Source organism: Oncorhynchus gorbuscha, unplaced genomic scaffold (genome assembly GCF_021184085.1).
Source record: "Oncorhynchus gorbuscha isolate QuinsamMale2020 ecotype Even-year unplaced genomic scaffold, OgorEven_v1.0 Un_scaffold_537, whole genome shotgun sequence".
Taxonomy (NCBI): Eukaryota; Metazoa; Chordata; class Actinopteri; order Salmoniformes; family Salmonidae; genus Oncorhynchus; species Oncorhynchus gorbuscha.
The window spans coordinates 101,204-117,500 of NW_025745361.1; the positions used below are offsets into that span (position 1 = coordinate 101,204).

At 41.9% G+C, this 16,297-nt stretch overlaps 1 protein-coding gene across 1 annotated transcript in view; it reads left to right on the plus strand.

Moving 5' to 3' along the window:
* Nucleotides 1-16,297, plus strand: part of LOC124018517 (caspase recruitment domain-containing protein 11-like) — a 77,587-nt gene that overhangs the window by 48,723 nt on the left and 12,567 nt on the right. The window contains exon 3 of the mRNA XM_046333848.1: nt 2,763-2,900. Coding sequence (XP_046189804.1) covers nt 2,763-2,900 — 138 coding nt within the window. The remainder of the gene's footprint in view (nt 1-2,762; nt 2,901-16,297) is intronic.

Here is a 16,297-nt window from a genome sequence, read left to right on the forward strand (position 1 = left end):
TCCTCCTCGAGTGCGCTAGGAGGCGCTCGGTGAGTGGGGGGGTACTGTCATGTTTTGTCATTGGTTATCATGTCTTGTCTCTGTGCTTCCCTTCTATTCGTTTCCCTCTGCTGGTCTTATTAGGTTCTTTCCCTCTTTCTATCCCTCTCTCCCCCTCCCTCTCTCCCTCTCTCGCTCTCTCTCTCTATCGTTCCGTTCCTGCTCCCAGCTGTTCCTCATTCTCCTAACTACCTCATTTACTCTTTTCACACCTGTCCCCTATTTTGCCCTCTGATTAGAGTTCCTATTTCTCCCTCTGTTTTCCGCTTCTGTCCTTGTCGGATCCTTGCTTGATGTTCGCTGTTCTGTGTCCTTGTTCCGCCCTGTCGTGTTTTGCCTTCTTCAGATGCTGCGTGTGAGCAGGTGTCAATGTCTGCTACGGCCGGTGCCTTCCCGGCGACCTGCAGTCTGTGGTCGCGTCTCCAGTCATTCCTCTCTACTGACGAGTGGATTTCAGTTTTTCTGTTTTTGCATTAGGATTATCGCTTTTGTTTAAGACGTGAATAAAGACTGTTTCCATTAAGTCGCTTTTGGGTCCTCATTCACCAGCATAACATAATCAGCCGCAATCCCAAATAATACAAACCCCAATACGAATACAACAAATATAAACCCATGTCACACACTATCCCCGGGACCACCCATACGTAGAATGTATGCACACATGACTGTAAGTCGCTTTGGATAAAAGCGTCTGCTAAATGGCATATATTATATTATTATTATATTACACCCTGGCCTACCCAAACATATAACAAAAACACAAAATACAATGACCAAGGCGTGACAAACAGAAGGATTTGAGTTCCTGTATGTTTCTTTCATCACACCATGTCTCGTTAGTCATGAGGCATACGCTCCCGCCACTCTTCTTACCAGAAAGATGTTTGTTTCTGTCGGCGCGATGCGTGGAGAAACCCGTTGGCTGCACCGCATCGGATAGCGTCTTCCCAGTAAGCCATGTTTCCGTGAAGCAGAGAACGTTGCAGTCTCTGATGTCCCTCTGGAATGCTACCCTTGCTCGGATTTCATCAACCTTGTTGTCAAGAGACTGGACATTGGCAAGAAGAATGCTGGGGAGTGGTGCGCGATGTGCCCTTGTCCGGAGTCTGACCAGAAGACCGCTACGTTTCCCTCTTTTTCGGAGTCGTTTTTTTGGGTCGCTGCATGCGATCCATTCCGTTGTCCTGTTTATAAGGCAGAACACAGGATCCGCGTCGCGGAAAACATGTTCTTGGTCGTACTGATGGTGAGTTGACGCTGATCTTATATTCAGTAGTTCTTCTCGACTGTATGTAATGAAACCTAAGATGACCTGGGGTACTAATGTAAGAAATAACACGTAAAAAAACAAAAAACTGCATAGTTTCCTAGAACGCGAAGCGAGGCGGCCATCTCTGTCGGCGCCGGAAGTAACTCTGTGTTGTCTGTTCACACTGCTATGCTTTATCTTGGCCAGGTCGCAGTTGCAAATGAGAACTTGTTCTCAACTAGACTACCTGGTTAAATAAAGGTGAAATAAAAAAATAAAAAAATTAATTATATAGTAAAACCTGACAAAAGTATCTAAAGACTCTGAGGCAGCAGACTGTGGAAATTAATACTTGTGTCAAATCAAATTGTATTTGTCACTTCGTAAACAACAGGTGTAGACTAACAGTGACATGCTTATTTATGGGTACTTTTCCAACAGTACTGAGTCAATGTGCAGCGATAACAGGAAATAACATGGCTATATACAGGAAGTACCAGGTAATAACATGGCTATATACAGGAAGTACCAGGTAATAACATGGTTATAAACAGGAAGTACCAGGTAATAACATGGTTATATACAGGAAGTACCAGGTAATAACATGGCTATAGACAGGGAGTACCAGGTAATAGCATGGCTATATACAGGAAGTACCAGGTAATAACATGGCTATATACAGGAAGTACCAGGTAATAACATGGTTATATACAGGAAGTACCAGGTAATAACATGGCTATAGACAGGAAGTACCAAGTAATAACATGGCTATAGACAGGAAGTACCAGGTAATAACATGGTTATATACAGGAAGTACCAGGTAATAACATGGTTATATACAGGAAGTACCAGGTAATAACATGGCTATATACAGGAAGTACCAGGTAATAACATGGCTATATACAGGAAGTACCAGGTAAGCAGGTAGGCACGTGGTGTGTTTGTGTGTTTGTAAAGCAAGAGGTGGGGCTATAAAGCAGGAGGGTGTGTCTATAGAGCAGGAGGGTGTGTCTATAATGGAGGAGGGTGTGTCTATGAAGCAGGAGGTGGGGCTATAAAGCAGGAGGGTGTGTCTAGAGAGCGGTGGGTGTGTCTATAAAGCAGGGGGGTGTGTCTATAAAGGAAGAGGGTGTGTCTGTGTTATCAATCAGATTACACATTACAAGGCATAACAATAAATTAAATCTACTTTCTCCCCTGGACGTGTGTGTGTGTGTGTGTGTGTGTGTGTGTGTGTGTGTGTGTGTGTGTGTGTGTGTGTGTGTGTGTGTGTGTGTGTGTGTGTGTGTGTGTGTGTGTGTGTGTGTGTGTGTGTGTGTGTGTGTGTGCACGTGTGTGTGTGTGTGTGTGTGTGTGTGTGTGTGTGTGTGTGTGTGTGTGTGTGTGTGTGTGTGTGTGTGTGTGTGTGTGTGTGTGTGTGTGTGTGTGTGTGTGTGTGTGTGTGTGTGTGTGTGTGTGTGTGTGTGTGTAGGTCGTCTGTTAGACATTCTTCATGGTAAAGGAGAGCGAGGTTATGTGGTTTTTCTGGAGAGTCTGGAGTTCTATTATCCTGACCTGTACAAGCTGGTGACTGGCAAGGAGCCCACCAGACGCTTCTCCACTATCGTTGGTAAGACACACACACACGCACGTGCACACACAGACAGACACGCACGTGCACACACAGACACAAAGACACATGCACTTTTATATCTATCATCTGTCACTATAACCACTCTGTTACTATAACCACCATCTGTTACTATAACCATCATCTGTTACTATAACCACCATCTGTTACTATAACCATCATCTGTTACTATAACCATTCTGTTACTATAACCACCATCTGTTACTATAACCATCATCTGTTACTATAACCATCATCTGTTACTATAACCACCATCTGTTACTATAACTATTCTGTTACTATAACCATTCTGTTACTATAACCATTCTGTTACTATAACCATCATCTGTTACTATAACCATTCTGTTACTATAACCACCATCTGTTACTATAACCATTCTGTTACTATAACCATTCTGTTACTATAACCATCATCTGTTACTATAACCACCATCTGTTACTATAACTATTCTGTTACTATAACCATTCTGTTACTATAACCATTCTGTTACTATAACCATCATCTGTTACTATAACCATTCTGTTACTATAACCACCATCTGTTACTATAACCATTCTGTTACTATAACCATTCTGTTACTATAACCATTCTGTTACTATAACCATCATCTGTTACTATAAACATCATCTGTTACTATAACCATCATCTGTTACTATAACCATTCTGTTACTATAACCATTCTGTTACTATAACCATTATGTTACTATAACCACCATCTGTTACTATAACCATTCTGTTATTATAACCATTCTGTTACCATAACCACCATCTGTTACTATAACCATTCTGTTATTATAACCATTCTGTTACCATAACCACCATCTGTTACTATAACCATTCTGTTACTATAACCATTCTGTTACTATAACCATTCTGTTACTATAACCACCATCTGTTACTATAACCATTCTGTTACTATAACCATTCTGTTACTATAACCATTCTGTTACTATAACCATTCTATTACTATAACCATTCTGTTACTATAACCATCATCTGTTACTATAACCACCATCTGTTACTATAACCATTCTGTTACTATAACCATTCTGTTACCAAAACCACCATCTGTTACTATAACCATTCTGTTACTATAACCATCATCTGTTACTATAACCACCATCTGTTACTATAACCACCATCTGTTACTATAACCATTCTGTTACTATAACCATTCTGTTACTATAACCACCATCTGTTACTATAACCATCATCTGTTACTATAACCATTCTGTTACTATAACCATTCTGTTACTATAACCATTCTGTTACTATAACCATCATCTGTTACTATAACCACCATCTGTTACTATAACCATTCTGTTACTATAAACACCATCTGTTACTATAACCATTCTGTTACTATAACCATCATCTGTTACTATAACCATTCTGTTACTATAACCACCATCTGTTACTATAACTATTCTGTTACTATAACCATCATCTGTTACTATAACCATAGTAACAGATCATCTGTTACTATAACCATCATCTGTTACTATAACCATCATCTGTTACTATAACCACCAGTGGTCCTTCTGTAGCTCAGTTGGTAGAGCATGGCGCTTGTAACGCCAGGGTAGTGGGTTCGATCCCCGGGACCACCCATACGTAGAATGTATGCACACATGACTGTAAGTCGCTTTGGATAAAAGCGTCTGCTAAATGGCATATATTATTATTATTATATATATCTGTTACTATAACCATTCTGTTACTATAACCACCATCTGTTACTATAACCATCATCTGTTACTATAACCATTCTGTTACTATAACCATTCTGTTACTATAACCATCATCTGTTACTATAACCATCATCTGTTACTATAACCACCATCTGTTACTATAACCATTCTGTTACTATAACCATTCTGTTACCATAACCACCATCTGTTACTATAACCATTCTGTTATTATAACCATTCTGTTACTATAACCATCATCTGTTACTATAACCATCATCTGTTACTATAACCATCATCTGTTACTATAACCATCATCTGTTACTATAACCATCATCTGTTACTATAACCACCATTCTGTTACTATAACCATTCTGTTACTATAACCATCATCTGTTACTATAACCACTATCTGTTATTATAACCATCTGTTACTATAACCATTATGTTATTATAATCATCTGTTACTATAACCATTCTGTTATTATAACCACCATCTGTTACTATAACCACCATCTGTTACTATAACCATTCTGTTACTATAACCATCATCTGTTACTATAACCATCATCTGTTACTATAACCATCATCTGTTACTATAACCATCATCTGTTACTATAACCATTCTGTTACTATAACCATTCTGTTACTATAACCATCATCTGTTACTATAACCATTCTGTTACTATAACCACCATTCTGTTATTATAACCACCATTCTGTTACTATAACTATTATGTTACTATAACCATTCTGTTACTATAACCACCATCTGTTACTATAACCATCATCTGTTACTATAACCATTCTGTTACTATAACCACCATCTGTGACTATAACCATTCTGTTACTATAACCATTCTGTTATTATAACCACCATCTGTTACTATAACTATTCTGTTACTATAACCATTCTGTTACTATAACCATCATCTGTTACTATAACCATCATCTGTTACTATAACCATTCTGTTACTATAACCATTCTGTTACTATAACCATCATCTGTTACTATAACCATTCTGTTACTATAACCATTCTGTTACTATAACCATCATCTGTTACTATAACCATTCTGTTACTATAACCACCATTCTGTTATTATAACCACCATCTGTTACTATAACTATTCTGTTACTATAACCATTCTGTTACTATAACTATTCTGTTACTATAACCATCATCTGTTAGTATAACCATTCTGTTACTATAACCATTCTGTTACTATAACTATTCTGTTACTATAACCATCATCTGTTACTATAACCATCATCTGTTACTATAAACACCATCTGTTACTATAACCATTCTGTTACTATAACTATTATGTTACTATAACCATTCTGTTATTATAACCACCATCTGTTACTATAACCATTCTGTTACTATAACCACCATCTGTTATTATAACCATCTGTTACTATAACCACCATCTGTTACTATAACCATTCTGTTACTATAACCATTCTGTTATTATAACCACCATCTGTTACTATAACCACCATCTGTTACTATAACCATTCTGTTACTATAACCATCATCTGTTACTATAACCACCATCTGTTACTATAACCACCATCTGTTATTATAACCATCTGTTACTATAACCACCATCTGTTACTATAACCATTCTGTTACTATAACCATTCTGTTATTATAACCACCATCTGTTACTATAACCATTCTGTTACTATAACTATTCTGTTACTATAACCATTCTGTTATTATAACCACCATCTGTTACTATAACCATTCTGTTACTATAACCACCATCTGTTATTATAACCATCTGTTACTATAACCACCATCTGTTACTATAACCATTATGTTACTATAACCACCATTCTGTTATTATAACCACCATCTGTTATTATAACCATCTGTTACTATAACCACCATCTGTTACTATAACCATCTGTTACTATAACCACCATCTGTTATTATAACCATCTGTTACTATAACCACCATCTGTTACTATAACCACCATCTGTTACTATAACCACCATCTGTTACTATAACCACCATATGTTACTATAACCACCATCTGTTACTATAACCACCATCTGTTACTATAACCACCATCTGTTACTATAACCACCATCTGTTACTATAACCATTCTGTTACTATAACCATTCTGTTACTATAACCATTATGTTACTATAACCATCATCTGTTACTATAACCATCATCTGTACTATAACCATTCTGTTACTATAACCATCATCTGTTACTATAACCATCATCTGTTACTATAACCATTATGTTACTATAACCATTCGGTTACTATAACCATTCTGTTACTATAACCATTCTGTTACTATAACCATTCTGTTACTATAACCATCATCTGTTACTATAACCATTCTGTTACTATAACCACCATCTGTTACTATAACCATCATCTGTTACTATAACCATTCTGTTACTATAACCATTCTGTTACTATAACCACCATTCTGTTACTATAACCATTCTGTTACTATAACCATTCTGTTACTATAACCATTTTGTTACTATAACTATTCTGTTACTATAACCATTCTGTTACTATAACCATTCTGTTACTATAACCACCATCTGTTACTATAACCATCATCTGTTACTATAACCACCATTCTGTTACTATAACCACCATCTGTTACTATAACCACCATTCTGTTACTATAACCATCATCTGTTACTATAACCTTTCTGTTACTATAACCATTTTGTTACTATAACTATTCTGTTACTATAACCATTCTGTTACTATAACCATTCTGTTACTATAACCACCATCTGTTACTATAACCATCATCTGTTTCTATAACCATCATCTGTGACTATAACCATTCTGTTACTATAACCATTCTGTTACTATAACCACCATCTGTTACTATAACCATTCTGTTACTATAACCACCATCTGTTACTATAACCATCATCTGTTACTCAAATCAAATCAAATCAAATTTATTTATATAGCCCTTCGTACGTCAGCTGATATCTCAAAGTGCTGTACAGAAACCCAGCCTAAAACCCCAAACAGCAAACAATGCAGGTGTAAAAGCACGGTGGCTAGGAAAAACTCCCTAGAAAGGCCAAAACCTAGGAAGAAACCTAGAGAGGAACCGGGCTATGTGGGGTGGCCAGTCCTCTTCTGGCTGTGCCGGGTAGAGATTATAACAGAACATGACCAAGATGTTCAAATGTTCATAAATGACCAGCATGGTCAAATAATAATAAGGCAGAACAGTTGAAACTGGAGCAGCAGCACAGTCAGGTGGACTGGGGACAGCAAGGAGCCATCATGTCAGGTAGTCCTGGGGCACGGTCCTAGGGCTCAGGTCAGTTGAAACTGGAGCAGGAGCATGGCCAGGTGGACTGGGGACAGCAAGGAGTCCTCATGTCAGGTAGTCCTGGGACATGGTCCTAGGGCCCAGGCCAGTTGAAACTGGAGCAGCAGCATGGCCAGGTGGACTGGGGACAGCAAGGAGTCATCATGTCAGGTAGTCCTGGGGCATGGTTCTAGGGCTCAGGTCCTCCGAGAGAGAGAAAGAAAGAGAGAAGGAGAGAATTAGAGAACGCACACTTAGATTTACACAGGACACCGAATAGGACAGGAGAAGTACTCCAGATAAACAAACTGACCCTAGCCCCCGACACAAACTACTGCAGCATAAATACTGGAGGCTGAGACAGGAGGGGTCAGGAGACACTGTGGCCCCATCCGAGGACACCCCGGACAGGGCCAAACAGGAAGGATATAACCCCACCCACTTTGCCAAAGCACAGCCCCCACACCACTAGAGGGAAATCTTCAACCACCAACTTACCATCCTGAGACAAGGCCGAGTATAGCCCACAAAGATCTCCGACACGGTACAACCCAAGGGGGGGGGGGGAACCCAGACAGGCCGACCACAACAGTGAATCAACCCACCCAGGTGACGCACCCCCCCAGGGACGGCACGAGAGAGCCCCAGCAAGCCAGTGACTCAGCCCCGTAACAGGGCTAGAGGCAGAGAATCCCAGTGGAAAAAGGGGAACCGGCCAGGCAGAGACAGCAAGGGCGGTTCGTTGCTCCAGAGCCTTTCCGTTCACCTTCCCACTCCTGGGCCAGACTACACTCAATCATATGACCCACTGAAGAGATGAGTCTTCAGTAAAGACTTAAAGGTTGAGACCGAGTTTGCGTCTCTGACATGGGTAGGCAGACCGTTCCATAAAAATGGAGCTCTATAGGAGAAAGCCCTGCCTCCAGCTGTTTGCTTAGAAATTCTAGGGACAATTAGGAGGCCTGCGTCTTGTGACCGTAGCGTACGTATAGGTATGTACGGCAGGACCAAATCAGAGAGGTAGGTAGGAGCAAGCCCATGTAATGCTTTGTAGGTTAGCAGTAAAACCTTGAAATCAGCCCTTGCTTTGACAGGAAGCCAGTGTAGAGAGGCTAGCACTGGAGTAATATGATCAAATTTTTTGGTTCTAGTCAGGATTCTAGCAGCCGTATTTAGCACTAACTGAAGTTTATTTAGTGCTTTATCCGGGTAGCCGGAAAATAGAGCATTGCAGTAGTCTAACCTAGAAGTGACAAAAGCATGGATTAATTTTTCTGCATCATTTTTGGACAGAAAGTTTCTGATTTTTGCAATGTTACGTAGATGGAAAAAAGCTATCCTCGAAATGGTCTTGATGTGTTCTTCAAAAGAGAGATCAGGGTCCAGAGTAACGCCGAGGTCCTTCACAGTTTTATTTGAGACGACTGTACAACCATTAAGATTAATTGTCAGATTCAACAGAAGATCTCTTTGTTTCTTGGGACCTAGAACAAGCATCTCTGTTTTGTCCGAGTTTAATAGTAGAAAGTTTGCAGCCATCCACTTCCTTATGTCTGAAACACATGCTTCTAGCGAGGGCAATTTTGGTGCTTCACCATGTTTCATTGAAATGTACAGCTGTGTGTCATCCGCATAGCAGTGAAAGTTTACATTATGTTTTCGAATAACATGCCCAAGAGGTAAAATATATAGTGAAAACAATAGTGGTCCTAAAACAGAACCTTGAGGAACACCGAAATGTACAGTTGATTTGTCAGAGGACAAACCATTCACAGAGACAAACTGATATCTTTCCGACAGATAAGACCTAAACCAGGCCAGAACATGTCCGTGTAGACCAATTTGGGTTTCCAATCTCTCCAAAAGAATGTGGTGATCGATGGTATCAAAAGCAGCACTAAGGTCTAGGAGCACGAGGACAGATGCAGAGCCTCGGTCCGATGCCATCAAAATGTCATTTACCACCTTCACAAGTGCCGTCTCAGTGCTATGATGGGGTCTAAAACCAGACTGAAGCATTTCGTATACATTGTTTGTCTTCAGGAAGGCAGTGAGTTGCTGCGCAACAGCCTTCTCTAAAATCTTTGAGAGGAATGGAAGATTCGATATAGGCCGATAGTTTTTTATATTTTCTGGGTCAAGGTTTGGCTTTTTCAAGAGAGGCTTTATTACTGCCACTTTTAGTGAGTTTGGTACACATCCAGTGGATAGAGAGCCGTTTATTATGTTCAACATAGGAGGGCCAAGCACAGGAAGCAGCTCTTTCAGTAGTTTAGTTGGAATAGGGTCCAGTATACAGCTTGAAGGTTTAGAGTCCATGATTATTTTCATCATTGTGTCAAGAGATATAGTACTAAAACACTTGAGCGTCTCTCTTGATCCTAGGTCCTGGCAGAGTTGTGCAGACTCAGGACAACTGAGGTTTGGAGGAATACGCAGGTTTAAAGAGGAGTCCGTAATTTGCTTTCTAATAATCATAATCTTTTCCTCAAAGAAGTTCATGAATTTATCACTGCTAAAGTGCAAGTCATCCTCTCTTGGGGAATGCTGCTTTTTAGTTAGCTTTGCCACAGTATCAAAAAGGAATTTCGGATTGTTCTTATTTTCCTCAATTAAGTTAGAAAAATAGGACGATCGAGCAGCAGTAAGGGCTCTTCGGTACTGCACGGTACCATCCTTCCAAGCTAGTCGGAAGACTTCCAGTTTGGTGTGGCGCCATTTCCGTTCCAATTTTCTGGAAGCTTGCTTCAGAGCTCGGGTATTTTCTGTGTACCATGGAGCTAGTTTCTTATGAGACATTTTTTTAGTTTTTAGGGGTGCAACTGCATCTAGGGTATTGCGCAAGGTTAAATTGAGATCCTCAGTTAGGTGGTTAACGGATTTTTGTCCTCTGGCGTCCTTGGGTAGGCAGAGGGAGTCTGGAAGGGCATCAAGGAATCTTTGTGTTGTCTGTGAATTTACTATAACCATTCTGTTACTATAACCATTCTGTTACTATAACCACCATTCTGTTACTATAACCATTCTGTTACTATAACCATTCTGTTACTATAAACACCATCTGTTACTATAACCATCATCTGTTACTATAACCATTCTGTTACTATAACCATTCTGTTACTATAACCATTCTGCTACTATAACCATTCTGTTACTATAACCACCATTCTGTTACTATAACCATTCTGTTACTATAACCATTCTGTTACTATAAACACCATCTGTTACTATAACCATTCTGTTACTATAACCATTCTGTTACTATAACCATCATCTGTTACTATAACCATTCTGTTACTATAAACACCATCTGTTACTATAACCATTCTGTTACTATAACCATCATCTGTACTATAACCATTCTGTTACTATAACCACCATCTGTTACTATAACCATCATCTGTTACTATAACCATTCTGTTACTATAACCATCATCTGTGACTATAACCATTATGTTACTATAACCATTCTGTTACTATAACCATCATCTGTTACTATAACCATTCTGTTACTATAACCACCATCTGTTACTATAACCATCATCTGTTACTATAACCATTCTGTTACTATAACCATTCTGTTACTATAACCATCATCTGTTACTATAACCATTCTGTTACTATAACCACCATCTGTTACTATAACCATCATCTGTTACTATAACCATTCTGTTACTATAACCATTCTGTTACTATAACCATTCTGTTACTATAAACACCATCTGTTACTATAACCATTCTGTTACTATAACCATTCTGTTACTATAACCATCATCTGTTACTATAACCATTCTGTTACTATAAACACCATCTGTTACTATAACCATTCTACATTTACATTTACATTTACATTTAAGTCATTTAGCAGACGCTCTTATCCAGAGCGACTTACAAATTGGTGCATTCATCTTATGACATCCAGTGGAACAGTCACTTTACAATAGTGCATCTAAAACTTAAGGGGGGTGAGAGGGATTACTTATCCTATCCTAGGTATTCCTTAAAGAGGTGGGGTTTCAGGTGTCTCCGGAAGGTGGTGATTGACTCCGCTGTCCTGGCGTCGTGAGGGAGTTTGTTCCACCATTGGGGGGCCAGGGCAGCGAACAGTTTTGACTGGGCTGAGCGTGAGCTGTACTTCCTCAGTGGTAGGGAGGCGAGCAGGCCAGAGGTGGATGAACGCAGTGCCCTTGTTTGGGTGTAGGGCCTGATCAGAGCCTGGAGGTACTGAGGTGCCGTTCCCCTCACAGCTCCGTAGGCAAGCACCATGGTCTTGTAGCGGATGCGAGCTTCAACTGGAAGCCAGTGGAGAGAACGGAGGAGCGGGGTGACGTGAGAGAACTTGGGAAGGTTGAACACCAGACGGGCTGCGGCGTTCTGGATGAGTTGAAGGGGTTTAATGGCACAGGCCGGGAGCCCAGCCAACAGCGAGTTGCAGTAATCCAGACGGGAGATGACAAGTGCCTGGATTAGGACCTGCGCCGCTTCCTGTGTGAGGCAGGGTCGTACTCTGCGGATGTTGTAGAGCATGAACCTACAGGAACGGGCCACCGCCTTGATGTTGGTTGAGAACGACAGGGTGTTGGCCAGGATCACGCCAAGGTTCTTGGCGCTCTGGGAGGAGGACACAATGGAGTTGTCAACCGTGATGGCGAGATCATGGAATGGGCAGTCCTTCCCCGGGAGGAAGAGCAGCTCCGTCTTGCCGAGGTTCAGCTTGAGGTGGTGATCCGTCATCCACACTGATATGTCTGCCAGACATGCAGAGATGCGATTCGCCACCTGGTCATCAGAAGGGGGAAAGGAGAAGATTAATTGTGTGTCGTCTGCATAGCAATGATAAGAGAGACCATGTGAGGTTATGACAGAGCCAAGTGACTTGGTGTATAGCGAGAATAGGAGAGGGCCAAGAACAGAGCCCTGGGGGACACCAGTGGTGAGAGCGCGTGGTGAGGAGACAGATTCTCGCCACGCCACCTGGTAGGAGCGACCTGTCAGGTAGGACGCAATCCAAGCGTGGGCCGCACCGGAGATGCCCAACTCGGAGAGGGTGGAGAGGAGGATCTGATGGTTCACAGTATCGAAGGCAGCCGATAGATCTAGAAGGATGAGAGCAGAGGAGAGAGAGTTAGCTTTAGCAGTGCGCAGCGCCTCCGTGATACAGAGGAGAGCAGTCTCAGTTGAATGACTAGTCTTGAAACCTGACTGATTTGGATCAAGAAGGTCATTCAGAGAGAGATAGCGGGAGAGCTGGCCAAGGACGGCACGTTCAAGAGTTTTGGAGAGAAAAGAAAGAAGGGATACTGGTCTGTAATTGTTGACATCGGAGGGATCGAGTGTAGGTTTTTTCAGAAGGGGTGCAACTCTCGCTCTCTTGAAGACGGAAGGGACGTAGCCAGCGGTCAGGGATGAGTTGATGAGCGAGGTGAGGTAAGGGAGAAGGTCTCCGGAAATGGTCTGGAGAAGAGAGGAGGGGATAGGGTCAAGCGGGCAGGTTGTTGGGCGGCCGGCCGTCACAAGACGCGAGATTTCATCAGGAGAGAGAGGGGAGAAAGAGTTCAGAGCACAGGGTAGGGCAGTGTGAGCAGAACCAGCGGTGTCGTTTGACTTAGCAAACGAGGATCGGATGTCGTCGACCTTCTTTTCAAAATGGTTGACGAAGTCATCTGCAGAGAGGGGAGGAGGGGGGGGGGAGGAGGATTCAGGAGGGAGGAGAAGGTGGCAAAGAGCTTCCTAGGGTTAGAGGCAGATGCTTGGAATTTAGAGTGGTAGAAAGTGGCTTTAGCAGCAGAGACAGAGGAGGAAAATGTAGAGAGGAGGGAGTGAAAGGATGCCAGGTCCGCAGGGAGGCGAGTTTTCCTCCATTTCCGCTCGGCTGCCCGGAGCCCTGTTCTGTGAGCTCGCAATGAGTCATCGAGCCACGGAGCGGGAGGGGAGGACCGAGCCGGCCTGGAGGATAGGGGACATAGAGAGTCAAGGGATGCAGAGAGGGAGGAGAGGAGGGTTGAGGAGGCAGAATCAGGAGATAGGTGGGAGAAGGTTTGAGCGGAGGGAAGAGATGATAGGATGGAAGAGGAGAGAGTAGCGGGGGAGAGAGAGCGAAGGTTGGGACGGCGCGATACCATCCGAGTAGGGGCAGTGTGGGAGGTGTTGGATGAGAGCGAGAGGGAAAAGGATACAAGGCAGTGGTCGGAGACTTGGAGGGGAGTTGCAATGAGGTTAGTGGAAGAACAGCATCTAGTAAAGATGAGGTCGAGCGTATTGCCTGCCTTGTGAGTAGGGGGGAAGGTGAGAGGGTGAGGTCAAAAGAGGAGAGGAGTGGAAAGAAGGAGGCAGAGAGGAAAGAGTCAAAGGTAGACGTGGGGAGGTTAAAGTCGCCCAGAACTGTGAGAGGTGAGCCGTCCTCAGGAAAGGAGCTTATCAAGGCATCAAGCTCATTGATGAACTCTCCGAGGAACCTGGATGGCGATAAATGATAAGGATGTTAAGCTTGAAAGGGCTAGTAACTGTGACAGCATGGAATTCAAAGGAGGCGATAGACAGATGGGTAAGGGAGAAAGAGAGAATGACCACTTGGGAGAGATGAGGATCCCGGTGCCACCACCCCGCTGACCAGACGCTCTCGGGGTGTGCGAGAACACGTGGGCGGACGAAGAGAGAGCAGTAGGAGTAGCAGTGTTGTCTGTGGTGATCCATGTTTCCGTCAGTGCCAAGAAGTCGAGGGACTGGAGGGAGGCATAGGCTGAGATGAACTCTGCCTTGTTGACCGCAGATTGGCAGTTCCAGAGGCTACCGGAGACCTGGAACTCCACGTGGGTCGTGCGCGCTGGGACCACCAGAGTAGGGTGGCCGCGGCCACGCGGTGTGGAGCGTTTGTATGGTCTGTGCAGAGAGGAGAGAACAGGGATAAACAGACACATAGTTGACAGGCTACAGAAGAGGCTACGCTAATGCAAAGGAGATTGGAATGACAAGTGGACTACACGTCTCGAATGTTCAGAAAGTTAAGCTACGTAGCAAGAATCTTATTGACTAAAATGATTAAAATGATACAGTACTGCTGAAGTAGGCCAGCTGGCAGTGGGTGCGTTGTTGACACTACACTAATCAAGTCGTTCCGTTGAGTGTAATAGTTTCTGCAGTGTTGCTATTCGGGGGCTAGCTGGCTAGCTAGCAGTGTTGTTTACGTTACGTTGCGTTAAAAGAACGACAATAGCTGGCTAGCGAACCTAGAAAATCGCTCTAGACTACACAATTATCTTTGATACAAAGACGGCTATGTAGCTAGCTATGTAGCTAGCTACGATCAAACAAATCAAACCGTTGTACTGTAATGAAATGAAGTGAAAATGTGATACTACCTGTGAATGCGACCGGGTTGTTGAGTTCTATACAGAAGACGTTGGCTAGCGTTGGCTAGCTAGCAGAGTCACCTACGTTAAGGACGACAAATAGCTGGCTAGCTAACCTCGGTAAATTAAGATAATCACTCTAAGACTACACACTCTAAACCTAAACAACACAACTATCTTGGATACGATGATACGAAGACTGCAAAGACAGCTATGTAGCTAGCTAACACTACACTACTCAAGTCGTTCAGTTGAGTGTAATAGTTTCTCCAGTGCAGCTAATCAGTGGACGTTAGCTAGCTGGCTAGTGAAGACTACGTTAGGACGACGAAATACGATAATTACGCAATTATCTTTGATACAAAGACGGCTATGTAGCTAGCTGAGAAGAAATTGCTAAGATTAGACAAATCAAACCGTTGTGCAGATGCGACCACTCGCTCCAACCGGAACCGGTTCTGTTACTATAAACACCATCTGTTACTATAACCATTCTGTTACTATAAACACCATCTGTTACTATAACCATTCTGTTACTATAAACACCATCTGTTACTATAACCATTCTGTTACTATAACCATCATCTGTTACTATAACCACCATCTGTACTATAACCATTCTGTTACTATAAACACCATCTGTTACTATAACCATTCTGTTACTATAACCATCATCTGTTACTATAACTATTCTGTTACTATAACCATTCTGTTACTATAACCATTCTGTTACTATAACCATTCTGTTACTATAACCATTCTGTTACTATAACCATTCTGTTACTATAACCACCTTCTGTTACTATAACCACCTTCTGTTACTATAACCATCATCTGTTACTATAACCATTCTGTTACTATAACCATCATCTGTTACTATAACCATTCTGTTACTATAACCATTCTGTTACTATAACCATCATCTGTACTATAACCATTCTGTTACTATAACCATCATCTGTACTATAACCATTCTGTTACTATAACCATCATCTGTTACTATAACCATTCTGTTACTA